Consider the following 27,070-nt stretch of genomic DNA (forward strand, 5'->3'; position numbering starts at 1 on the left):
AGCTGTGCAAGAAAACACTTCTATCCCATTTAATTTGTACATGCAGTGCATGTATGAATCTCTGACTGGTTCTTGTAGGATACAAATGTTGTTAAAAAGGGGCCATGAGTCTTCATATTACCTGATTTTTGATGTGTATCTCATAAACCTTTAACGTAGTTTGGATTACCGAAATTCCAAGACTGAAAAAAGAAAAACTCACCAAGCTCCAATTTAAAATAAGACATGCCTTTATAATTGTCAGCTTTATATTATGACTAATTCAACCACTGTTGGTCAATCAGAACATACATGTATATATACATATATATTTATTATACCTGAGCGTGTGTGCAGTACAGCTTTGATTAGTAAGTAACCAGGGCAATAAATAGATTGATCAAGAGAGCAGTTTCTAAGAGTTTTAGCATAGCTATTTTCTAAGGCAGGGGTTTTATATCCACAGTTAAGAGAAAGTAATGAACATTCAGCATATATTGTATATATGCATGTATTTATATATATTATGTATTTATTGTCATGCAAAATTCCTGTACTAATATTTTTTTTCATTTCATACTGTAAGCAATGCTGAGACCATATACATTAAGAAAACAAGCTATAGATGTTCCTGATACTGATGTATATCTATTTTAATGCATGTATTATAATACACTCATGAGAATGAATAATTTCACTGGAACAAGTTCATATTAATAAGGCAATAGACTGATATTAAGAGGAAATAGGCCTATTTCTGATGCTGTCTACATACCATGTAACCTTTAGATTCTGTTTTGCATGTTCTGCTATTAACACATTGTCTAAATGGTCTCTAGCTAGTTTAAATATAAACTATATTTTATGATATTCTCATTTATGTAAATAGAGTTACTGGTGATGTGCCTTAGAATCACTAAATTTTAGTCTTTTGATGTTGGTGGTGAATACAACTTTTGCACTATAGTTACCAGTAGGTAGCAATAATTTTCTACTGCAGAGTTGGAGCCTCTTCCATAGAAAAACAGTAATTGAAAAATGATCTACGCGCTCTGTGTAGGAAAATAGTATTTTTCTTTAAAACACAATATAGTGCCATGGGTATGACTAAAGTTTCATTTCTCTTGTGTCATTCCAGTTTTACTTTCTTTTTACTTTCCTTTACAACCTTGAAAGACTTGTAAGATATGTAAGCACTATTTTTCCATACTTTTATTTAACAGGACAGCACATGCTATATATAGTGTGAGAGACAGACCAACCTTGCTCTCTTTCAATATCTTCACTGTGAGTGACAGAATGGCATGTCAGTTCTGAGTCAGTTCTGTTATTTGGGATAAATAGAACCATAATAAACTGTTCAAGGATGTTTATACACTTTTGTTTATTTGGCCAATATACTGAGTCATTCTGTAATTTAACAGAATCATTTTTATTATTATTATTATTATTATTATTATTATTATTATTAACTTTTACCTGTCTAAAATTGTACATGGCCTTCTGTTACTACAAAGATCTCAATTTTCAACTTGTTCACCCTGGATATTGGTTAAAGTTTCAGTGATTCACTACAATCGCTACTTACTCACACCATTAAAAACTGAAAGAGAATCAAACCCTGAGTTAGCTGGTTAGTGTATCCCCATTCCAATGTTGTTTCATGCTTTAATCTTTCCAGCTTTAAATTCATTGCCTACAATTGTGAAGTTGCAGTTAAATTACTAGCTATGGTATTTAGCCAGCAGCTTGCTGAACTACCTTTAAGCTCACTGAGAGTTAAACTTACACTGTTGCATGTAGAAAGATGGATCTTGCTAGATTTGCATGAGAGGTAAGTCAGAGTAGATCCTGAACTAGTTTCCTTAAGAAGATTTAAGGATCAAGGAATCCTCTTTAAGTTTGCAAGGAAAATATAAGGAATAAGAGCAAATTTTAGATGGTGTGTGAAAAAGAGAGGGTCCACCTCTCATTATGAAAATATTTATGTGTTAGGTGTCATGTTTACTTGGTGTGTCAGGTTTATCCTAAAATCAGTGCCTACATTCACTGTGTATACAATGGAGAAAGTTGTTCCCAGGTCTTAAAATGAAGATGTCAAATTTATGGGTCTCAGTTTAAACAGTCAAGATCTATTCTGGATCTCTCCAACACACTTACCACTCTGTCACAGGGAGTGAAGCTATTTAGAGAATTTAAGCACTTAATCTAGAAGAGCTGTAGCTGCCTAAAGGGTAGGTGCACCAAGTTGCCTAAGTTAAATTGTCTGGATTCCATCCAGAACTATTTCTGAAATAAAAAAAAATAAAAAATCTATCTGTGAAAATGGCAAAGAAATGCCAAAATCTTTTTGTTAAATAATAATAATAATAATTATTATTTACCAATAATTAACCAATTAATTATGTAGCAATTCTAGACGATCAGTTGTGATAATTACATTTTTAATTACTTTACCCTTAGGACCTGATTCTGATCTTATTTCCATTGGTATAAAGCAAGGATAATGTAGCTAAAATCAATGTAGCTAAACTAAAATATAATTGATGAGAGGTCAGAATCAAGCCCTAAATGCTGTGCTAAAAGTAGAACTAATCAGAAAATTAAATGGGTTTATAATTTGCACAATTGACATTTTCTTAATCTAACTTTCCAAGAAGTTAACCTTTGGATAAAGAACTTGGTTTCCCCTTAGAGCCTCCTAGCATTCAGATAAGTGAAGCCACTACAAAGTCTGTAAAAAGATTATGATTCTGTACAGCTTTTAAAACCACATGGTAAATTCTTTAATTTAAATTATTGATGTATTTCCAATTTAATATATTCCTGCATCAGACAAGTCTTTGTCTCTGTGCAAGGTTTTCAAGTGAGCAGAAGCTAGAGATGTTGAACCATAGCATGGTCTCAAATAATAAAACAAAATGAAACAATAACAACAACAAAATCAAAAGTGTTTGTTGTGTTTGTCTGTGTGGAGCCAGGAGTAGGACCCAGTGATCCTTGTGGGTCTCATCCAATGCAGGATATGTGATCCCTTCAAAGAAGTGAAGAAGAAGTAAAGAAGAATGTATTTTTTTTTTTTTTCTCCATGAGCAACATCCTTGAAGCTGGCGTTTTTTTGACTGAATAGATGACAGCATGAAATTCAATTACAGCAAACAGTCTCAGTCATTACACCTGTCTGCTTCCAGAGGGAAGGATTTGTAAATTGTGCTTTATCCTTCCATTCCCTAAAACCTGTGTTTGCAATTGACACTTGCCAGCAGAGATGCCTGGAGACAGAAGGAGAACATAATGTGTCTGAGTAGCCCACCAGGGAAAAGAGTATCCTCATCTTTGGGAGTTTAGTAGTGTTTTGTTTTCCTTAGTGAAGAGTAATACCTACGTGTCAAGGATTTACTGCAAGGCTAGTGGCAGATGTTTCTGCTAAAAAAAAAAAAAAAAAAAAAAAAAAAAGTTATGAAAGATGAATCACACACACACAAAAGCAGGACAAAAGAAAAATCTAATTAACATATAAATATTTCTTCTGCAAAGGAAAACAAATGCTGCATGAGAACAAAGCCTCTCTCTGTTATTTGTAAGGCTGGTTTGCTAGCTAGTCTAATGCATTTGTAAGAATCAGGTTTGTGCCTGACATGTCAAAACGTATTCACAAAGCAAGAGTTGTGTATACCTTGGGAGATGATGTTGTCACTTGTTACGCAACTCAGCATCCGTTCAGCACTGATTGATGCCCAAGTTGCCAGTTCGGGAAGAAATGGGATATAGACATGACAACAATATTTGTACCAAATGTCAGGCAAAAGAAACAGGGGAGTTCATAGAATGGGTCTAGACATAGACTTTGACCAGAAAATGCAACAACAACAAAACAAAAACAAAAAAGTATGTGACAGACAGACTGCCAGCCCTGATCTTTCTAATTTATTTATTTTTATTTGTTTATTTTATGTTTATTTTTATTTTTTTTGCTTTCCTCCAGATTTTGCCATAGTAGATAGTACATAAAACTGATCCAGCTGGCTGGATTGAGGTTGATGAAGGAATTACCAAAAATTAAGTATTTAAAATGAATTGGTAAGTGAACTTAGTAAATGACTACATATTGGATATTTTAAGCCTAAGTTTTCTTAGACCTTTTCTAGTAATATTAGTGAAGATCAGAATCTATTCTTTTTTTTCTCATTTTTTACTTCTATTTATTAATTGATTTGCAAAAGTATTCAGATATCTAGTATTTCTGTTGCTCTCCTTAAATCAGCAGGTAATTTAGGAGTTTCTCAACTACAAAAGCAATGGCAAAAAATTCAGTGGAGTAATACAGTCAAGTATTACATGAGTACATTGCCTACTAGCATATATTCCTAACATCCCCAAGTGCCCAGAGAGTCACCTGTCCCTCGGTTCATAGCTTACAGAACATTATAAGCACACTGTGTTATATTTATGAGCCGGAAAGTAAAGTGTGTCAGGAGGAAGTTAAAATGGTTTCTCTGTAGGATATTGTTAGTGTAAAATATCTGATTTATTTGGGTCATTTTTTTGAACACTGCAGCTTATAAACTCAGTGGGGAATTTTGCTGTCATTGATCCAAAGCAATGGGTACTAATGGCATAATACAATGGTACTCAGTAACCTTTTATCATGGGCTTCTTTGTCATGTGGAGACTTAACTGAGGGCAGAGAAATATACTTTAACGAAAAAGAAAGTCTTATAAATTTCCATTTATCCATTTAATAATGTTCAGCTTAAGAGCTACCATTCTCTTTTCTGCTGTATGAATATGTATGAATTATCATGCAAAATAATATGAAAATCATTTTACATATTAGTGTAAACATGAGGATTAATGTAGGAAAATTTTATCAAGCATTCAAAGGACCAGCTGTGGCTAGTCATGGCTTGAATAGTACTGACATGGTACAATGCTATGAAATGTATATATTGTTTTTTCTTTCACATAAATCTTTTGTATATTTATGGGAAATTGAATAAATTAATAAGAGAAATTAGGAAGGTCTTAAAATTTGCCCAGTACCTGCAAACCATTGTCAAGGTTTTGCTTTAGGTGTTATCTATATTGCTTCTCAAAAGTGAGCATGACAGGGCATGTCCTGAGGCACATTGCTTCATACCAGCATAAAACCCAGCATGGTGCCCCATGCTGACCCCAGGCCCTTGACAACAACTGCTGCAATTCCTCAAGGTGTATAATCTCTTCACTTACAGATATTATCTAGTAGTTTTGGCAATCCTGATGTGTATGTTTCCCCTCAGAACAAACCAGAGCTCAGTGGGAGGCCAAGTTCTGCCTTAATTTACACTCCTTCTCTTGGGAGCAAATTAGTAAGCAGAGCAGTGTGGAAGGGTGCCGTTTGGGTAACAGTGGTGTAGGAACTGTAACACAGTACAGGGAGTTTTGTATTCTCTTCCTGAACAACCATTTAGGAGCCAACAATAGTATAATTCTTTGCTACTGTTTCATTATACACACACACATATATACATATATATGGGTTAATTTTGTGTTTGTTGTCTGTAAAAAGCCAAGTGCCAATCTCAGTTAAAAGAGCTGGACAGTCAAAGCAACCCTTTTGCTTAAAGATTTCTGCTCGGAAAGGAGACAGTGATGACAATTTACAAAGAAATAATTGATTATATTATAACTGATGCTGATATCTCCGATTTTCCATGATTTATTTCTGTTAGCAATGTCCCCTTCAGACCACATACTCAATGCAACCCCGCCTGCTACAGAAGGCTGTTGCAGGAACCTCTTGTTAATGCTTCATGTAACGTACAATGTATGTTGATACAGTTTTACAGGGATATAAAAATTGATATCTTTGCTGCCGTGTGAAAAGCTAGTGCTTTTGAATAGTTGTTACATGTCTTCAGGATATGAAAAGGAAAGAGGCCAAAGGCTAGAATTTTTGTCTTCCGGGAAGTACTGCAAGGGTCCTGTGCAATGAGAGCAAGTGAGTGTTACTGTTGATTTTAGCCAGTACAAGACAACGTTTAGATTGTTATAAGCACATGACTGATACCATAAAATAAATTTAAAAAAAATAGTTATGGAAGGTTGATAGCCCATTTTCTCATTAGTCTTTCTATAATAGATCATGAAACCAGAGATGCAAACAAAGATTTGGTTGCATTTATTATCATGGGCTCTGGTTCTGCACTGGGAGCATTTACTCACCTCCATTTGGAAAACTTTCTGCAGAATTGAAAACCCTCATTCCTGAGGGTTTTTAATAATTTGTTTTATAGACGTGAAATACTAACAACTCAGAAATGCTATTTCTAGAGAGACTTTTTTAAAAGTATCAGATGAAATCTCCATGCTGCCAGATGAAACTGAGACACATTCATAATGCAGAAGTTAAATAAATCTCAGAAAAGAGAAAGAACCAAGTAGGTTTCTTTTGTTGACAACTTTTTTTTTTTTTTTTTTTTTTTCATGAAAGCAGTATTAGAGTTGATTTTGTGCTAGAAATCAGTGCATAATACCTAGCTTCTCTAGTATGTGTAAGTCCAGTTTCACAACTTTTAATTTTTCAGTTTATATTGTTTTGTTTTTAGTATTTTGTACTTTATTTCTATTTTTTTTCAGTTTCAAATTGCAAAAAAAAATAATAATAATAATAATTTTGCATCTGTCTTTGTATTTTGGAAAGTACACTTCAAATGAAGGGAAATGTTAGGCATGAGAGCCAGAGAATAGATAAGGACAGAGCTAAGGCATGAGCAATATCACCATAGAACTCTGGACTAAAAGCAATGCCTTCTAAACAACACTGCAATTTTCTATGCATGTATATTTGGTATATAATAATATACCATATGCTTGGCTTAGCAGTATGAATGCAGCACATCAGTCTACCAGGCACAATATTCTCCCTGGAACATAATATTTCCTTGGAATATCCTGCTCTTTTTGACACCTCAGTTTTAACTTTTTTCTATAACTTGATCTGTAAATGATGACCAGCTTGAAATCTATATAACTTGAAGGCTTTATCAGTAAAGCCCAGCAGAATTATATTTCGCTGTGGCTGTGATGTTGAAACCTGGTGAAAAATCAATTTTTCCTTTTGCTGAATGGTGTATTTGAAGCATTTTAAAAAGGTGAATGAGTGTGCTGAGAACCTGTCATTCTAGAAGTATGTTCTTATGCAGCATGTGTAGGTACATCTGCCTGTTAGCCCTGAGAGGCTGCGTGTGTTTGATGCATTGGATATTGTGTCAGCAGGAAGGAGTAAAGGAGGAGATGAGGTATATCAGAAAGAAAGTTAGTAGCAAATGGTGTTTTGAACATCCTGTATCCCCCAGTGTAATATATTATGGAAATAATGATCCTGACAAGTGATGCTTCTTTGTTACCTGAAAAGATTCAGTAGGGATTATGCATGCTCAAATCACTCTAGACTGGATACTTAGTTGTCTATAATTGCTGTACATGTCTTCATCATGAACAACTTTGTTATAGTCGCAGTAGCAAAAATTAGATTACTAAAAGAAAAAAAAAAAAGTGTTTAACTTATTATTTTAGCTAGCAAAGGGAACAAAAAATGGTATTTTAAATTCTGTTTATATATATATATATTTTATTCTGATTTAATACCAAATTTCAGTTTGTATTTAGGGTTGAATTGCAAGCTTTAACTCATTTTCAAGCTTGCTCATATTTGTTTCAAAACCATAAATTGTTAATTAATTAACATGGGTAGGCAATGAGACGTGGGCTAAAGGCTTAAAATGAGGTATCAGGAAACGAGAACAAATAAAACACAAATGCAAAACAGTCTGTAAGAAAGGTACAGAGAGTATAAACAGGAAATGATTATAACTAGAAAAAGAATAAAATGCTTCTGACCTGTATGCTCTCATTAAGCACAGAAATGCAACCAAAAAGGCAGGATAAAGATAGCATGTACTAGTCTTTAACATCAATAAAATGGCTTATAGAGTTGCTCTAGTTTACAGAGATTTTCTTCCAGAGGCTATAGGCTGGTGTACTTTGCCAGGGAAGGACACTCTGGCTTCAACCCATTCAACGATTCCCTTCTTCCCCGAACAAATGTCAGGGCTCTAAGTACACCAAATAAGTTTAGATAATTTAATGCATTTTAGGAATATCATCCATTATGGGAATTATATACAACCTTATCATTTTCAGAGCTTCAAAGACATACCTAGACTTTAGGTCAGAATTACCAACAGTCTGCAGTGTTGGGCTCTCTCTTCCACCTTAAGTGGGTTCTTCTACCATTGAAATATGGCAGAATGCTTTCAGCTAGGAAAAACAAACAACCAAAACCTTTTAATCTGATTGTGCTTGAAGGAAAAGAATATTAATTAACAGGAAATAAAACTCATTTATTTAAGACTTTTTGCATGTTAGCTTGCAATGCTGATAAATCATTCAGATTTTCTTTTGCATGGAAATCCCTTCAAAATGGAATATGCTTGTCTGGGTATACCATGTGTGGATGTTAAGTGGGAATCTTGTACACTATATTTCACTTCCTCTATTAACATCTTCCCCCTTCTCTGTTCCTCCTTCCCCACATTGCCGTTCCATCCCCACATCTGCAGAGTTCACTAATGCCAGAGGAAGTGAGTTTATTTTGCTTGAATGCTTAATAAAAAAATGTATGCTATGACCAACAGAATTAAAAAAAAATGATAAGCTAAAACAAAAGGCAGTGAATATTGAGAACAATTTCCTGTGACCTATAAAGTTGTTTCATTAGATGTATGAACATTAAAAATTTGGGGTATCTAAAAATGTAAAATTAACAGTTTTAAAACATTAATCTGGTTGAGATATAACATTATACATAAAACATAATGACCTCTCTGAAATTCAGCCAGGATACTGTGCTGCTCATTTAGACAAAGAAGACAACTAGTTAATCATGATACAGAAAATTAGATAGAGTAAATTAGTTTTCTGCATTCCACACTCATAGCTAAATAATAATAATAATAATAATAATAATAATAATAATAATAATAATAATAATAATATATTATGCTAATTAGAGAGTAAAAATACTCCAAGCTTTTAGAAAGAGAATGTAAGAAGAGATAGATCCTGGCTCTGGAATGCTTTATCAACCCATGATGTTTGCATAATACAATTTCATGATTTTATCAGTTAGGCAGCCTACATTAAGGGGTCCTCAACTTTGATTATATTGAATAATAGATATAATAATTTATAATGAAAATTATCATGCATGGCTTCTATCCTTAATTTTCATGGATTCCTGGAGGCTTTAATGAAATGTAAATAGATTTAATTTTAAAACCTATATAACTGTATACGTTATAATACAAAAGGCTAGAAACATGATTAAAATATGAAGTTAACAATCAAATTTTAAGTTTACTAGAGGATTATCATGTTGGTTGTGCTGCAAAGATTTTTACTTTATCATTATAGTTTTATCCTTGCTAACAGATGTATGTGTTCTCATTGTTTTATTTCTGTGTTCTTTAAATTAAGGAAAGTGGCTGTGCTAAAGAATATTAGAATGGGAATTAATGTAGTTAGACTTTGAGATGAATGGTGAAAATGAAGGTGAAATTCACCTACTTGTTGCAGCAAAATATCCTTGTTCTGTAAAAGAATTTTATTGGTATGAAATCAACGGGAATAATTTTACTTAATGAAAGCTTTGTCTGCAGTTCTGAAAGAAAACTGTTCTTTTTTCTTTTTTTTTTCCTAAAAAATTTTCAGTATGTTTGTTCAAAATAGTAGAGTTATAAATAAATTTATCTCTAATTTTTCTTCACTTTCCTGTCTGTGAATCTGCTCTCAAAATATAGTCAATCTATTTCCTATACAGATAAACATCATAAACATCCTTTTACTTTTAAATGCCTAAATGCCATGGCTGAGGGGAGGAAAGGTGGGGGAGAACGTACTATCGGGTTATCTCTTTATCTTCTGTCTTTTACGTGAGCAGTGTTAACACTCTTGAAAATAATTTAATTATTTCAAGTAAATTGAAAAGGAACAAGACCAAGTTCTGCACAGTTCTACTAATATAGCTGTTTTTTTTGTTTGTCTGTTTGTTTTTAAAGAGCTATAATTTTACAGGACTATTTCTGTGCCATGTTCATGTATGCAGCATGTATGTTTGAAGAAAAGTGTAATGTTAGGTTTCCTTTGGAACTACATACCAGCTGTAAATCCACCGTCTTTCTTTTTTTTTTGCTAAACATGAAGTAACCTGATCAGGAAAATTGCTTTTTCAGTCACTCATTTTATTACATTAGTTCTTAACCATTTTTAAGTGAGAGACAATGTCTCTATAATGCTTATACATTGCTTTTTAAAAATTTCAAATGGCGTTTGGTTTTGAGTGCTGTTTATCAGGAAATTGTGCATATGTGTGTGTACATGTGACTGTGTTCAGTGAGGTGGAGGAAGAGAGTGACCTCTTTATTTCATAAGACCTGCTGCTTAAATTGTCTCAGACTTTCACAAAACACCAAGACCAAAGACGGAAACTTCAGCACTAAAGAAAGAATGTCTTGGAAAGGTTTGAACAAATGCGAAAGAGGGGTTTTAGTCTCTCAGCAAAGTTGTTTTCACCACTAAATGATGATGTAATCAGATAATGCAACAGGTTATTTTTTAAACAGAATTGGTAATTACATGAAATCAGCTTAAAATGCAATTTTGTTTCTAACACATTATTTTTCTTTTCATAAGCATTTCTGAAACATGTGCAATAAATATTTAGACTCTTAATTTACCAGAGATCAATCAAATAATCTATCTTGTTATCTTAATCAAAATTCATTTACCTAATTGTTATTCCTGTCCCATCAATCTGTGTTCTGGACTAACTTGAACAGTTCCGCTATTTTGCTGTTTGCACTTTAATTTGATTTCCATTCGAAGTTTATGAACAGTAATAGGATCCTGCTTGAATATTCATTAGCTTTGAATTGTGAGCTATGAAAAGGTGCTTTCTTTTACCTTAATGAAAGTGGCTCAGCATGGGGTGGATCAGTAATGACATTCGATTTTGGACATCCAACAAATTTGCTTATTATTTATTGATACATCTTGTCCAAACAGCTCCCTCACAAGTTAGTGGAGTAATGAAAGAGAGAGTGCTGCAGAGGAGTGTGGAGCTTTCCTGGCAGGAACCAGAACATCCCAATGGAGTCATTACTGAATATGAAATCAAGTATTATGAGAAAGTAAGTGCTTAAATTATCTGTAATGTACAACAATGTGCTGTTTGTCTTGTGTTGGCTCACTAAATTAACAATGTTAAAACTGTAACCATGCTATCAGCTATCCCATTTTTTTTTTCCGTCACAATGATTTCACTCTCTTTTAATAACTAGCGATTCTCTGCAATTATTATTATCATATGTACCATATATTTTTTTTAAAAATTTTTTTTTTTTTTTTTTTTTTTTTTTTTTTCCGCAGTATTTCTATTGTTAACTTAGACTGTGGAGATTTTACCATGAGATTTGTCAGTTTAAAGTTGCTCCTACATTGTCTGTCTGTGTCACTGTGATTCTAGTCTTGAGATGAGACATCAAATACAACTCTTGACTTCATTTGGTATTATTTTATGAGTTGAGCTCAGACTTGATGTCTGAAAACTTCCAGAACACTTCCTACAGTTTTAACTGATAAGTATTCCTTATTTGTCTTTTTTTTAAAAAAGTCCCAGGAACATGAGATTCATTTGTCACTCCTTCTCTCAATGCGATAATGAATTGAGGGCTGCTTTTCAATAGTAGATGAAGTGATCTCTGTTTCTGTTAGAGTGAAATTGCAATCTTATTGATGTCAGTTAGAGTTTTGCAATTCCTTTCAGTGTGTCTAAAGCTTCATTCATGATAACTTTGAAGCACTCCAGAATAATAATAATAAAAAAAAAAAAAGACAAGCAATCATAAGCTGTATGAAAACGGGGTGAAAGGTTATGCATCTATAAGCTTGTCATAGGGCCCAGACTGTGTGTGGCTCTTCCAGATTCCCTAGGAATTTTAATGCAGCACATAGCATATTGATATTTTATAAAGCATAATGGGAGGGAAAAAAAAAAAAAAAGAATTGAAATACAAATAAATGAACAAAGGACTCCTTTGTGATCACTTGTGAAGACATTTCATCTCTGCAAACAAGGCAATAGTATCTCTACATCTAGAAGACCATATCAGCTTACTAGCTAATATACAATTAGACAAAGATAAATTCAGACCAGATTGGACATAATATCATGTGTTGCATCTAATTTGCAGTATTGAATTACACAAATATACTTATCAATAGATATTTATATGGATTGGGAAGGGAATAAAATGTTTATTTGTTGATTCTAAGTCCCACTTTAAGTTGTTCACTTTAATAACTCTTATGACAAAACTTAACAGATATATACAGATAGCTAAACCTTTCGTTTCTGAAATTAATTTTACTAATTTTGGCTAGCAATTTTCCTCCCTCACACAATCACACAAAAGAAGTCCATACACTACAAAAAATGCATGTCTACCAAAAGAAAAACTGTTCTCTGCGCACACAGAGGAAAAAAAAAAATATATTGGCCATTTTGCTTGCTTTTATATCCTCTATAGTTTGTGTTCTATTAAAATAAATAAATAAATAAATAAATAAATAAATACCATGAGGAAGATAACAGAATAATGCCCAAGATCCTAGACTTTTCATATATGATAAATGTTAAATTATAACTTTTATTATTTTTTTTCTACTTATTAATGTTACTTTAAATAAGCAGCTGAATTTCATGGCCAGTTTCCTGTGTTTGCCAAGGCAAGAACTGATGTTATTTTTCTAAATGAAGGAAAGCCACTGGAATTCTATTGCACAGAAGCACAGAATCACAGAACTGAAGGGGTTGGAAGGGACCTCGAAAGATCATCGGGTCCAACCCCCCTGCCAAAGCAGGTTCCTTAGAGCAGATTGCCCAGGTAGACATCCAGATGGGCCTTGAATATCTCCAGAGAAGGAGACTCCACAACCTCCCTGGGCAGCCTGTTCCAGTGCTCCATCACCCTCACTATTTATTACAGTAAAATTAACAAAAGAAAATAAGAACCTCATCTCACAATCAGGCACAGATATAATGAAATAATGAATTTAAACCTTAAATTCAGTGTGACTATTTTAAAAGAAATATTTAAATGCTTGCTTTCCTTCCAAGGTAGTGCAAATCAGCTTGAACAGTACTTCATAAGCTTCTTGCTCACAACAAGAGAAGCAGTTAAGTTTTGTTCCTGTTCTGTTATTTATGCCCCCTCACACTCTTTTCTCAACAACAACAACAAAAAAGCAGATCTGGACTTTCAGCTCCTTATAGTACCAAATTAAATCAAACTATTAAATCAAATATTCTGATAAGTGGCTTTTTTTTTTTTTTTTTTTTTTTCTTCCACCTCTTGTTTCTGGCTAGGGCTGGAATGGAAAATGCCCCAAATGCCAAGTAAGTCTGTCCTCTGATATTTCTAACTAAGGTTATTTTTACCTCTTTGTTGTTATTATTAAATTTATATACAAATATTTAAATTCAAGAACTGGCAATTCAAATAAGCCTCATTTATGCATCAAAACCCAAACTCTGAAATTCCATTGTGGCTTACAGTTGTGAACCTATATGACTACTTACAGTGTTTCATTATGCTTGTTTCTCCTCTCTCAAGCATTCCTGTTTTTGCTCACATACCGATGTACTTTATACCGTGGTCCTCACTTACAGATGACTTAAATTTTCTTGGATAAGACATGAAAAAGTGTTGCTAGCTGAGCTGATGGGCTTGCTCAAATGACAGAGTGGGCAAGGCCCAGGAGAAGCCATTACTGAATCTCTTGAAAATAAATCATATATGTTGTTTTGAACTCTGTGTTTCAGCAAAAGCCTTTGTTGCTTTGTTGACTGCAAAGGGAAAGGTTCTCCATCATTTTTAGCTGGAAAATTGAAATGAGTTACAGATTTATTCTTTCCCTCTGTATCCGTCTCATTAGCACTGTCTAGTATGGCTCATGCTTCTCTGATCATGTGGTGCATTCAGATGGTTGGTTAATTCATCTCTTCTGCCCTTCAAATCAGGGTTACATCTGGCACCAAAAATCAACAGGGCTGCACATATCTGTGCTGAAAGATAATCTGGATCAATAAATGTGATGAAAAAATAGAGCTTTTTGAATATTGTCAGGATCTGTGATACGGCTTTTGTAGCATTTGAAAGTGAGCAATTTCTCAGCGTCTGTAATCTTACAGCTTCAGATTTGGGGGGGTGTCATACTGAGCTTTTCTTCCTGGGTTCTTCTTGATGTCATAGGGTCAAAACCCAAGAAAAGCCAGAGAAAAGACTAAAAAATTTTAGACAGAGACCTCAGAATTTGTGCAAGATCCAGTCATTGGCACTATTATAATTTTTTTAAGTGTTGGAATGTAAGAAGGGAAAGAAAGGTTCTGACCATGAAATAAAAGATTTCCCTGTCCCTAAATTGTTTAAACCCTACATGTCCCCCTGCAAAGTTTTGTTCAAGCTATTTTTTCATGAAAATTACTCCAAATGTAATCAGAGCCAAAGAAGCAATAATTTTATGTCTAGATAGTTTATGAGTAACAACATGAGCATCCCATTTGAATTTTTATGTTACACTTAAGACCTCTTCATTGCAATGACAGTGTTTTGTAATAAATACTCCACAAAGTATGCTTTATTTTTTATACTGGGGGAAAGAACAACAACAACAAAAAACATTCAGCAAATTGAAATAAACTACCCAGGCCAGCTGTTAGTTGCTGATGTGCAATCGTGATCAAATCTGACCTGTAAATGTCATTTAAATCTTTTGTCTTATTGTTTCCAGGATCAAAGGGAGAGAACCTATTCAACAGTAAAAACAAAGTCCACTTCAGCTTCTATTAATAACCTAAAGCCAGGAACAGTGTATGTTTTCCAGATTCGTGCTTTTACTGCTGCTGGTTATGGAAATTATAGCCCTAGACTGGATGTTGCCACACTAGAAGAAGCCACAGGTAAACATTTAGATTTATGAGAAATTTGCATTTTCAGAAGTAATAAGAAAAGCAAAAAAATAGAGTAATAGGCAATGTTATTAAAATTAGGAAAAAAAATGAAATTCTAAGTGAAGGTGAATTTTTGTCACTGTATTTTTTTAATATCTATTTTATTGTATATTGTATATTTTATATTTTATATACAATATACAATATTGAATATTGTATATATTAAAACAACTTCAATTAGTTGTTTTACCATAGAACTTGTACTCTTATAATTAGTGGGAAAAAATTTAGCATGTCAAGCTCTTCTCCTCTGATGTCCTCTTCTAACACAAATAATTTTTATTTCTTTTTTCACTTGAACACATACTTCCTTCTCACAAAAGATTAGTGTTGAGGTGAATAACCCTACTAGGTTCTTTAGTAACTCAGGAGAGGAAGAAAGAGCAGATTTCAGCCCATGGTAGCTTCTCCAGGTCTTTTCTTTTCTTTTTTTTTTCCTGCATGATTTCCTACTAAAAACAAACAAAAATGATATAGTTTTGTTTACCTATGTGTGCGTCTTCTTTCAGATGTATGTCCATTCTTAGTATCTTCTGGTTTCCTAGGCCAGTCAATATGGTTCAGGAAAGCCAAAGACACTTGATTTCTTTAGAGCTCAAAGTTGCAAGCTTTGTAAACTAAAACCAGCCTCCTATAACCCTTATAATAGAAAGTACGAAGCTGAAGCATGAACTTGCTCAGTAAATTGCACCAGAGAATCTGGCTGTGACATTTCAGCAGGGGGATAACATTTTGGGAGAGTTTGCTTTTTCTTTGATGCTGAAACCCATCATGCACCCTTATTTGATTAAAAATTACTGATACATTTTTCACTACCGATAATGTCCATGCATACTTGAAAAAAATCTTCCAGATTTGGGGTCTTTGGAAATAAACCCTTGAACCAGTGAGAGCTGTTGGTCATGAGTCAGTTCATGGGAACTCCCCATATCCCTGGCAGCAAAATTTGGTCATTTGGGTTTGGGTCATTTGCTTCAGGTCAGCCTGCCTGACAACAAGTCAGCCAAGTTTAGAGCTGAGAATACAAAGCCTAGTTTCAGAAGCCATGGGTACCAGCTCTGCTCTCTGTGCTTTATGCAGCACATCTGAGGCACAGACACACACAATTGCATCTTATTTAACTGCAGCCAGGTGTCGCCTGAAAAATTTGTGGGCATTCTTAAAAAAAAAAAAAAAAAAAAAAAAAGTAGTTAGATCTTAACTTATTCTACACAGAATATAAAAACTGTCAATAACAACAGCACACAACTGATAGACATAATTGAAATAGTAATTGTCATAATAGCAACAATCAAATATTATTACCATTATTATTAGCTGTGTGTTTGATAGCATGCTTTTCATCTGTAGAGTTACTCTTTTTATTTTCTTACTTTGTAAAGAGACTGCTTTACAAAGGCAGTAAAATTCAACAGAATCCCTGAGATACATCAGCATCCTGAGTTACAGACAGAAGTAATTTCATATTTGGGTGAATTTCTGGAAAACAAATGAAAAGGCTTTAACAATCTGTAACATGTTCCTGCTAATTATCTAATTTATTGTCCATAGTAATCTAAAAATGTTAGACCAAAATGTTTCCCAAACATTTCATTCGCTTTATTAGTATTTTTTATATACTGCATGTAAGCATACTAAGCCACTAAGATGAGTAAAGAACATTTCTGAGGTAAATGGTCTTGACTGGATTTTGATTAATTTATGGAAAATTAGGAAATCTTAGAATAAATGTATCACTGGCCCTTTTGCATCATGTACCCTTTTTCTGACGTGGATGATGAAAATCTACATATAAACCATCGACATTCTGGTCCAGTATGCAGCTCTGACATTCCATGTGCTGTACATTCACAAAAGAAAATTTCAAAAGTAACATATTTTCAATTTTACTGAGAGGAAATTGTAGGATGTAATTCCTATCAATGATAAACAACCCCAATTTTCCATCTACAGCTTTCAGAAATAACTAAAATGTTGGTTAAAAGATAGTAAATTTAATTAAATTATTTTAAAATTCTCTTACAAAAAAAAAATAATATTTGTGTCTCATATTTTCTTTGCAGCATTATCAAGTCACGCAGGTTAATTAAATTATGTTTGTGTTAGCATTTCATAAGGACTTTAGCAGATCGTTTTTAGGAAATATACCTCAGGTGAAGTATACAGGTGAGCAGAAAACCTTCTACAGCTAAGTCATTGGCATTACTCCAGTGGATTTCTGAATGTGACTTTCAAAACTATCTAAGTATTTTAAGAATATATATATCTGTAGCGCTCAACCAGCAGTTAGATAGTCCTCTTGCCTACCTGAAATTCACCTGTCATTTCAACTAGTGCTGTTAATTTAGTAGATTTTTGTATTATGTTCCAGTTTCTGAATTGTGATCAAAACTGCATGGCCGCTTTCCAGTATTTGAGGAACTCAAATTATGTATATGTCCATTATGTAATCTGATATGTAAAATATACATATTTAATACCTGTACTCACACATATTGTATGTGTTGGACAACATACATTTACATAAAAATTGTAAAACTAAAAAATGCTTTATGAAGGTAGGATATTTATATTCCATGCTGTGTTTGTCACAGATCAAAGTAAATGAATTTTGTTGTTGGAAACATCATTTATCAGAGACAGAAGTCCTCCTGGAAGAAAGTATAAATTCAAAGAATATCACTTAAGTGGTAATTTTACCTTTTTTGATCCACTGAATAATTTAAAAGATATCTTGAATTATTTGTAGCCAGTGGATCTAAAGAGGCTGCTGTGTTTTCTGTAATTCCGAAAGTATGGGAGACATTGTATTCTAGATATCAAGCAGAAAAAAACGTAAGAATAAACAAAAACCTTCAGTTTAAAAATGTTGATGATAAGAATTTCAATGGAAAAATAATTGTGCAATTGTTTGTGAAAACTTTTCTGTTTTTCAATGAGGACTGGAGGTATACAAACCATAGTTAAAACTTCCCTATTACAGCTTCTCAAGGGACACAAAGATTTCAGCTGTGCTTTCGTCTGTTTTTCTGAAAGCCAGAAAGCCCTCCTGGATGTTCTCAGTCACAGCAAGACAAATTGATCGTGATATCTTTCAAAATACACCATCTTATTTACAATATTGCAACATCCCCTTCACCTTTTTACTGTCTAAAATCTCTGATGGGGAGTTTACCAGTTGTTACATGTCTTACTGGCAAAGTAGAAGGACTCACTGCAACCTGGCAGGAATAAAATTTTGCCTTTTGCTTTTGCCACAAATTTAAACAGCTTTAAATCGAGCAATGTTGAAGTAGCATGAAGATGTAAAATATATTTATAATGTCTGAAATAAACTGCTGCAAAATTTTATAGAAGACATAAAGAATAATATTTAAGAATGTGACATTTGGCCTGCATGAATCCAATTTATTGTTGAAGCTGTCATGTGCACTTCATCAGGAATTCTTTTCTGTAGCTCAGGTTGCCTGCATGAAAAATTCTTTCTGGAGGAGCTGCACAGTTTTTATAGCTAATGTCCTCTTTTAAATGCTCCAGGGTGTTTGGGTATCCCCCATCCCTCCAACCATGTACATAGAAGGTAACCTTGATTCCTATAAACTAACTACTGCCTCATTCCTTTAGACAGTAAGATATCACAATGTCAGATTAGGTGTCACCTGTACTGGTCCCTGTACTGCCTGCTGAGCCTGAGCACAGCTTAACTGGAAATAAGGGCAGACTTCTCTGTCCTGCTGATGTTTCCCTGCCACTACTACTGTGGCAACACCAATGACTGGCAACCATGCCATAGACTCCCTGAAAGGATCATCTGCACCCCAAAATCTTTCCTCTCAGGATACTCTTGCATCCTTATTTCTGCTAGACCACGTTCCAGAAGTTGGTAATGGCACATAAGACAAGTAACAGCCTGATTTCATCACACAGATGGGAGAAGCAGCACAGAAACAGTACATGAACAGAGAATTCTCACCAGACCAATCCCATAACCAGACCTTTTTTTCCTTATTTATTTATTTGTTTGTTTTTAAGATGTAAATGTACATCATAAACTTCATGCCACCTATCTTACCAGTTGGGCAGTGTACTGTGCCCCCAGCATTTCCAGGGCCCAAATAACATCCTCGGCTTGCCTCCGGACTGTACCAGTGTCCAAAATCTGTGAGACAGTTATGCAGAGCAACCTAATCACATATGTCAACCTCTATGCACTCAACTTGGCTGCTAGATTAGGTGGCAAGTTTGGAAAAGAGTTATTCAAACTCTGTTAGATGGATACAGCTTCGCACACTGGCCATTGGGACAAAATGCCGCCTTGTCTTGACTCCCAAGTGAGGTTTGCACTAAAGTTCTAAGAAGGTAGGAAGGAATGGAAATATTTTAGGAAATTTTACATAACTTCAACATTCCTATGTTTGAGGCTGTCTAGTTTGATGGGCAGGCAGTTTTTCAGGAACTGAGTTGTATTACTTATGCCTTTTGCACTTATACCCTTTTACTTATGCCCTTATGTCACAAGATAGTGACCACTGATTTCCTAAAGGTTGCACAAATGGGATATGTGCAGGCCTATAGCAATACCCCACTGTCCTGTGTATCTCAGAAAGTTATAGTTACTAAAAAAAAAAAAAATAATTTATTCTTTTCAGTTAAAGCCCAATATGAATAATGAGATCTTCCTCACCTGCATTGCATTAGGTAGAATATATAAAAATATAAAGTTTATTTAGGAAATAAAACTTGGGGGGGGGGGAGGGGGGAGGAATTTCGCCTCAGTGCACAGGTGCTGTGTTATGCTGTGAAGCATAACAAAGGGGTTTTATTTGGGGGGGGAGGGTAGTAGGGTGAGGGGTTGGGGGAAGAAAGTAATACAGTTCAGTGACAAAATAAATCATGTTGATTGGCTTACTTCTGCCAAGACACAGCAAATAAAAGATTGGTTGGTTTGTTTCTATGGGAACCTATGAAATCTGCACCCAGAAGATTCTGTGGAATTCATAAAATCCTCATCTTTAGGTAGCACCACCAGGACTCAACCAGTTAACCGTATTAACATATCATCTACAGTTTAGTTAATCAGCTGTCAGTATCTGTGTTGTTTGTTTGTTTGTTTGTTTTTGTGACTCACACTTCCATAGTCCCTTTCCCAGCATCACTGCCTGATGTTTCTTCTTTTGTTCTCAGTCTCTTGGGCCAGATCCTCAGTGTTAGAAATCACTATAGCTCTATAGATTTCAGTAGAGTTGTGCTCATTTAATACAGCTGAGTATATGACCACCTTCATTAGCTGAGTGGCAAGCAATGTATTTAACAAACTTTGAGGTTTCTCATGTTAAGTATTTACATCCTCAGTTTAAATTAATGTGACATCCATACATTTGCATATATTAATAACATTGGCATAAATGAATAAAAAGAGCAATAGCGTTTGGATATTTTGGCATGTAAATCCTCTGAAGCATAGAAAATTCCATTATGTGTATGTGGAAGCACCTTTTCATTGCTAACAGAAACAAATTTTAAGTGATAATATTCATTTACAATGATTAATAGCAGTAAGAGAGATAAATACACTAAGAAGTCTGTGTTAATAGATAGTTAATGTTTCATCTTAAAAATTCTTCTCGTACTTAAGATACTGTATCATACTACCATTAAAGTCATACCAACCATTTTTAGCAGTGTGGCTAGGATCAGAGCTCTTCAGGAATAATTCTACTGTACCCCTTTATAGAGATGTCCTTCTCCCTTTTAGGAAAGGATCAACCATTGAACAAAGCAGAAGACACTACACCAGAAGGCAGTTAAATTGGCTGCTGCTGGCTTTCAGCACATGGTTGTATCACTTTGACCAAGTTAATTCTGGCACAGGTCCTTTTTTTATTCCTTGTAGATGATCATTAACTCATCCAGCATTTGAGTGAATAGAGGCCTTAGGATAGAGGATAGAGGCCTTCCTTTAGATTAAATGCATCAAATTAATAATTGTAGGCAACTGAAGAAATAAACTAACGGTCTACAATTCATGAAGGTTGATTTAATTTTTTTTTTTTGCAACTCCATTGTAGGGAATAATATTAAGCTAATCTCTGTTTTTTTTCTCTGTTTACAGCCACGGCTGTTTCCAGTGAACAGAATCCTGTTATTATCATAGCTGTGGTTGCAGTAGCAGGAACCATCATTCTGGTCTTCATGGTGTTTGGATTCATCATCGGGCGAAGGTATTGTGCCTTACATAGGCATAAACACATCTGACTTCACTTTTGTGATTTCTTAAGGCATATTCTAATCTGGGATGGTAATTTGCAAAACTTAAATGGAACTCATGTTTTTTAAGGACAATTTTCATTCAAATCCCATTATCAATTATACAGTTTTTCTGCTTAGTTTAGAAAGACACACTTAAATCAAGATGGTCTTTCAGTCCTATGTAAATGTGCTGTAAAAGGAACCCTTAGCAAGCTCTTCACCTGTACTCCTCAAAGTTCCTCTTTCTGTTTAGTTTCTCTCACGTGGAGAAGCATGACACTATCTGATCAGGCTTTAAATGACTTTACATTCAAGAAAAAGAGACGCAGCACTAAGTTTAAGAATACCCTCATGTAAAATAGTGTTCTGCTTTCAAGTTCTTTAATCCCCTGTTTTATCCATAGCAGCGTTTCACAGGAACAAGGTTCTTTAGGATCTGTCCCAACTGGTATTTGATACAAAAGCCTTTTGATTACAACTGCTCATGATTTATTTAAACCTCTGCTGTCAAGAGAATTATAGCTCAAACTTTCAAAGGGCCTGCAGGAACTAGGTGCTCATAGGCTGAAAATCCCTGCCTGAAAAACCAATGTTGTCAGGACTTTATATATAAAGGAAGTAAATCATTATTTACCAGTAGAACTGACGTCTTTCTTTTCAGGCATTGTGGCTATAGCAAAGCTGATCAAGAAGGGGATGAAGAGCTTTACTTTCATTGTAAGTCTTTTGCTTTTTTTACCCTTTTCAAAAATCCCCAACTGCAGTACTGTAGGCAATACTAAAATAACACACCATGAAATACAAAATTGCAAGAAATTTAAAAATTCTGTGTACATAGCAAGTGGGAAGTTAAACATTGTAAAAATGTGACTTACACTAAAAGAATGCAGATTAAAGTCAACATTGTCACAATTTTATTTCTATACATGTATACGATATACCACTGTTTTCATTCAACTTTTTTTTTTTTTTTTTGGTTCCTTTGAATACATTTCACACCATCCTAATGATCCCTCTGAGATGCAGTATTTGAGAGGTCATTGGCTAAGTGACTGTATGATCTTAACCCCAGGCAAACTTCAGATTAAGAAAGCAACAGTCACTGTATCACCCTAACAATGAAGTTGGTCTGCTTAAAAGCTGTTTTCTGCTAAAGAGAGTACAATAGCATCAATATTAAAAATAAATAAATAAATCCTTAAGAATATTTAATATGAAAAGAAAGATCAGCTATTTCACTGCTATTCTCTGTTCTAGAATCACTTGCCTAGTGAAGAATAGCACCTAAAAACTGTAAAATCCTAGGTACCACTTGAATTTTTAGAACCCTGGAAAATTTCAATAAAATATGTATTTCTTGGGTTAATAACAATAGAAAATTTAAGGAGAGAGGATGGCTTATGTAACAAAAGAGAAATAATAGTTTCATTTGTATCTGAAAGTTATTTTAAAAACTTTTTTTTAGCCCTTTCTTATTTTAGTCATATTATCATTTTGCCATGAGAAATTAAAAATGTTTGAAATTGTTCTAAATCAGTCATTAACTCAGGAAGTATGATGAAACTAAGTTGCAAAATGATTTTGCTCATCCAAAACTGAAAATCACATAATAGAACAAAACTTACTACAAATTCTGATAATAATAAAATAAAATAAAAATAAGAAGTCTGGATTTCCAGTTTTCTCCCATATCTGGTAACTCCCATTTTGGTAAAAGGTGCCATGTAGTCAGGCTATGCTGTATGCAGCCTTTGTTGTTTACCAATAATTGCAGTTTCAGTTTAAATCCATTATATATTTTGTATTTTTATGAAAGCAATATTTTCTTATATTTGATTTATTAAAAGCAGGAGCTATTATCAGAATATGGAGAATGAAGAGGCACATGGAGAATGACGTAGCCATTAGTCACAAATTTATAGCATCTTCTTAGTGCGTGACTCTTTAAATTAGTAGCTCTAGCCCAAAAGTCCAGCGGAAATCAGATCAAGGTTTCTGTTTCACCTTTCTGTCCTAGCAAAATCAGATCAGCTGGAATTTGTTCATGCTCCATGAGTTTGAATGTGATGCTACCTAATTTTTTTAATTTAAATGCAGTGAGTATTAAACCAAGTAGTGACATCGTTACAGATTTTGTCAATCGGTGTATAATCTGTACAAAAAGGGTAGAAAATAATAATGGTATGAGAATTATTTATCGTGCACTTTGCAGTGCAGCTGATTTTAAAGAAATCATTGAAAATCTGATGTAACTTAAATGTTGCTATTCTGGGAGTGATGGTTTAGAAATTTGCCTCTCACAGATGCATTATAAACTTTTCACATCCTCAGAAGAGCTACTGCTTTCACTTTCTAAGTCTTCATTATGTCCTTGAAGGAAAATATCGACTATGTATTCCTGTATTTGAGTAGATAAAGGGAATATGCTAGCTAAATAATGTCTTTCCTCATCTCCATTATCTGTGATGTTTTTTGTGAAAGTGTAAACAAATTAATATGAAAGCTGCTACTTAACATTTAATAGTTGATCCAGAAATAGTGAAAAATGGTTTACTCAATGGTTTCCCTCATTTTACTTTCAAGAAATCTGGTTATCCAGAAAGTCAATCAGGACAGTTAGCATACACAGTATTTTTAAAACTGTAGCACCAAATGTAAGTCACTTTTTACCAGGCTAGTTTTTCATCATCTGTTGATTGAAGGCTTAGTATTTAATTTTGTCTGATAACCATATACAGAATAAGATGGAACACAGGGCTGTGGTCACCAGCTTGGTGACAGAGCCACGAACAACAGCGTGGTGTCTTTCTGCTCCAGGACCTCTAAGCAACCTTCTTACCTGTAGAGATACTAGATTGGATTTTCAATAACTTAACTTACAACAAACACTTAACACCAAAATTTACAAGTAACTATTTTTAAAGCAGCTTTTAAAGCACTGCATTTAATACAATATCATATCTTTCATTTTTATGCCTCTCTGTGGCCCCAAGTGCTACATGTAAAGAAAGATACAAAAACAGTGGAGGGGTAGTCAAGCAATTCAAATTTATATTTTGCATCCTCCTACCATTTTCTTCTAACAATGTCTTCAAATCTATGCTAGCACTATTTCACATTTGTATGCTGAGATAGTCTTGGCCTGTCAAAATGTTTTATGACAACTTGAATAAAGAACCATCAGAGGCCGATTTGAGATTTGCAAGGTTACCTCCAATCCAGGCCTCTTATCACAAACACAACGAGGATGACTCATTCTCCATCTCACTGCCTGAAAGCACTGTTATAGGAGGGTAGCCTACCGATTTCTTCTCCTTTGGTCTTTTTTGGTTTTAATGAATAAACATTTATAATTTGAAAAATATGTAGCATCATCAACACAATTGGAAGCACATTTATTTAAATACATACTAGAGCAAGCAGTAACATCTGGGCAAAATCCTGAATAGTTTTTCTGTGTGTAAATTCATTAGATTCTTCTAACAGTTTCTCTAACCTTTTCCTTCTTAAAAGTTTTTTGTTTTTTTTTTTTTTTGTCAGTAATGCAATCTGAAATGTAAAAACAAATGACTACTAAGCCATTTTTAAATATATTTTCAAATTTAAAATATTTTATGTTCAATTAAGAGATTATAAAGCAACCATAAACTATGTTTTGTGTTGACTTCTGATCTAATTCACATATATCAGTGCATCAAATAGCACAGAAACATTATTACTTTTTGATACTGGGTTTTAATTGAGCGATTTAATTAAAACTTGGGTCTGTAATCCTTGAGAGCTAAATTAATTTCATAAAAATTGTTTGGTTAATAGATTTTAAGGGTTGCTCTAATTTCATTGGAAATTTCTGCTTTTGAAAGAATAGGAAATAATTTTCCTGAATCAACAGCAAACCAAGGAGAAAAAAAAAAATACATGCTGGCCAGAGTGCTTTGCTGCCTGAGTTACACAAAGAGCTATACTAGAAAATGATGGAACAAAACCCAAGGTGCTTCATTTTATTCACTTAGGTGCTTGAGAAAGGAAATAATTGTTCCATGGCATCTTTTTTTTTTTTTTTTTTTTTTTTTTCCTGTGCCTTTGCTTGACTGCAGGTGTTTTTCATGTTTGTATTGTAGTGCAAGACACATACCTAAGGATATAAATTCTAAACACTGTAAAAAGTTTAGCTTGGCTATTGCCACAGTCTAGAAATATACTCAATAATTTAAGCAAATTAAAGTAGGTAACAGGTCCTTTCAAATCCCTCTAGAAGATGGGGATAATGTAAAGAAATGCTGTTTACTCAGCCTGGGAAAGGAGAATAAGCTGTTCTTACACAGAAAAGAAAGTTTCACCTCTGTTATAGCCTCCCCCCATCTCACTTTACTTTTCCTCCCACCCAGCCCTTGCATTTTATTCCATTGAACATTATTTAATATATATTACTTCTTTAACTTAAAGGAATAGGTACAAATGTTAATGTTAGTCATTTTTAAAGATGGGATTGTGTACTTGTGTCAGCATGCTTGCAGATGACACATAAAACTAAAGTCGCCTCTCGGAGCGGCTCTGACTCAGGCAGTGTTGGAAGCAGGTTCACTCTTCCAAGGAGCACTCTGCATAATGAAATTCCTGGGCTGACTGCACAATAAGTGCCTTTGCTTCATCACAGTCATGCTTTCTTACATCATTACAGTTAAATTTCCAGGCACCAAAACCTACATTGACCCTGAAACCTACGAGGACCCAAATAGAGCTGTCCATCAATTCGCCAAGGAGCTAGATGCCTCTTGTATTAAAATTGAGCGTGTGATTGGTGCAGGTAAGGCTGCCATGGCTTCCTTATTCAACTGTTCCATTTAGCCAGGATCGAAACTCATACATCATAATGACAGGCAAATAATTATACCTTGACTATAGAAGAACTTTTTGCATTCACCAGAGTGGTTAAGAGCAATGAAGCTGCACTCACTTCTAAAATGTAAAAGTAAACAGGAAAAACACACACGTACAGACTCAGATACACAGACTCAGACACACACACACACATACACACAAGAAGTAAATGAAGAATTCTGTTTGACATTGAAAAGTTGCAGGTTTATAATCTATATATCTACTGTTAAAAATGTAATTTTTTTGTGGGGGAAGTAATTTTGCTTCCTATTCTTTACTGTCAGAGTAAAAGGGTTAGGCATGAGTGCAAATTCTGCTCGCTTTCCTTTTGCAAGAAGGTTTTTTGGCTTCTTTTTTTTTTTTCATATAAATAAGGAAACGTGTCTGCAGCTCAAAATCTTACATACAGACTGGGAAGGTCTTGATTCTGTATAACAAAATCTTCCCTAAGGCTGTTTTTTCTTCTGCCATTTTCCTTTTTGATATTTTATGAATACAAAAAGTTATTGTTTAACTCCTCATGATTGATTGTAATTGCACCAGCATAACATTGCTTTTCTTCCTCTTGAACTGTCTACCACCTACTTAAGCTGTGGTGTTCATGCTCTAAAAAGGCAGTTTCATTTGTTTGCATTAATAAGATACGTGACATTTTTATTGCACTACTCCATGTAGTGAAATTAAGTTTCTGTGGCTAAGAAAAATATCAAATACTTTGGATTCCTGGAGGAAATGTTCTTTTGCTTTCCCATTGTTTTACAAAAGTACTACTAAAATACTTTTAAATCACCCTGTAGTTTGGCATGCATTGTAAATTACATAGTATTATTTTAAAAGAGAAGAAAG

The 27,070-nt window shown here is 34.1% G+C and overlaps 1 protein-coding gene across 1 annotated transcript in view; it reads left to right on the forward strand.

Annotated features, from left to right (window-relative positions):
* The window catches only part of EPHA7 (EPH receptor A7), a 106,168-nt gene that overhangs the window by 59,047 nt on the left and 20,051 nt on the right, over window positions 1–27,070 (forward strand). The window contains exons 4-8 of the mRNA XM_035320880.1: window positions 11,089–11,213; window positions 14,875–15,043; window positions 21,207–21,315; window positions 22,005–22,060; window positions 26,025–26,150. Coding sequence (XP_035176771.1) covers window positions 11,089–11,213; window positions 14,875–15,043; window positions 21,207–21,315; window positions 22,005–22,060; window positions 26,025–26,150 — 585 coding nt within the window. The remainder of the gene's footprint in view (window positions 1–11,088; window positions 11,214–14,874; window positions 15,044–21,206; window positions 21,316–22,004; window positions 22,061–26,024; window positions 26,151–27,070) is intronic.

This window comes from Oxyura jamaicensis, chromosome 3, assembly GCF_011077185.1.
Source record: "Oxyura jamaicensis isolate SHBP4307 breed ruddy duck chromosome 3, BPBGC_Ojam_1.0, whole genome shotgun sequence".
In the NCBI taxonomy this organism is placed as follows: Eukaryota; Metazoa; Chordata; class Aves; order Anseriformes; family Anatidae; genus Oxyura; species Oxyura jamaicensis.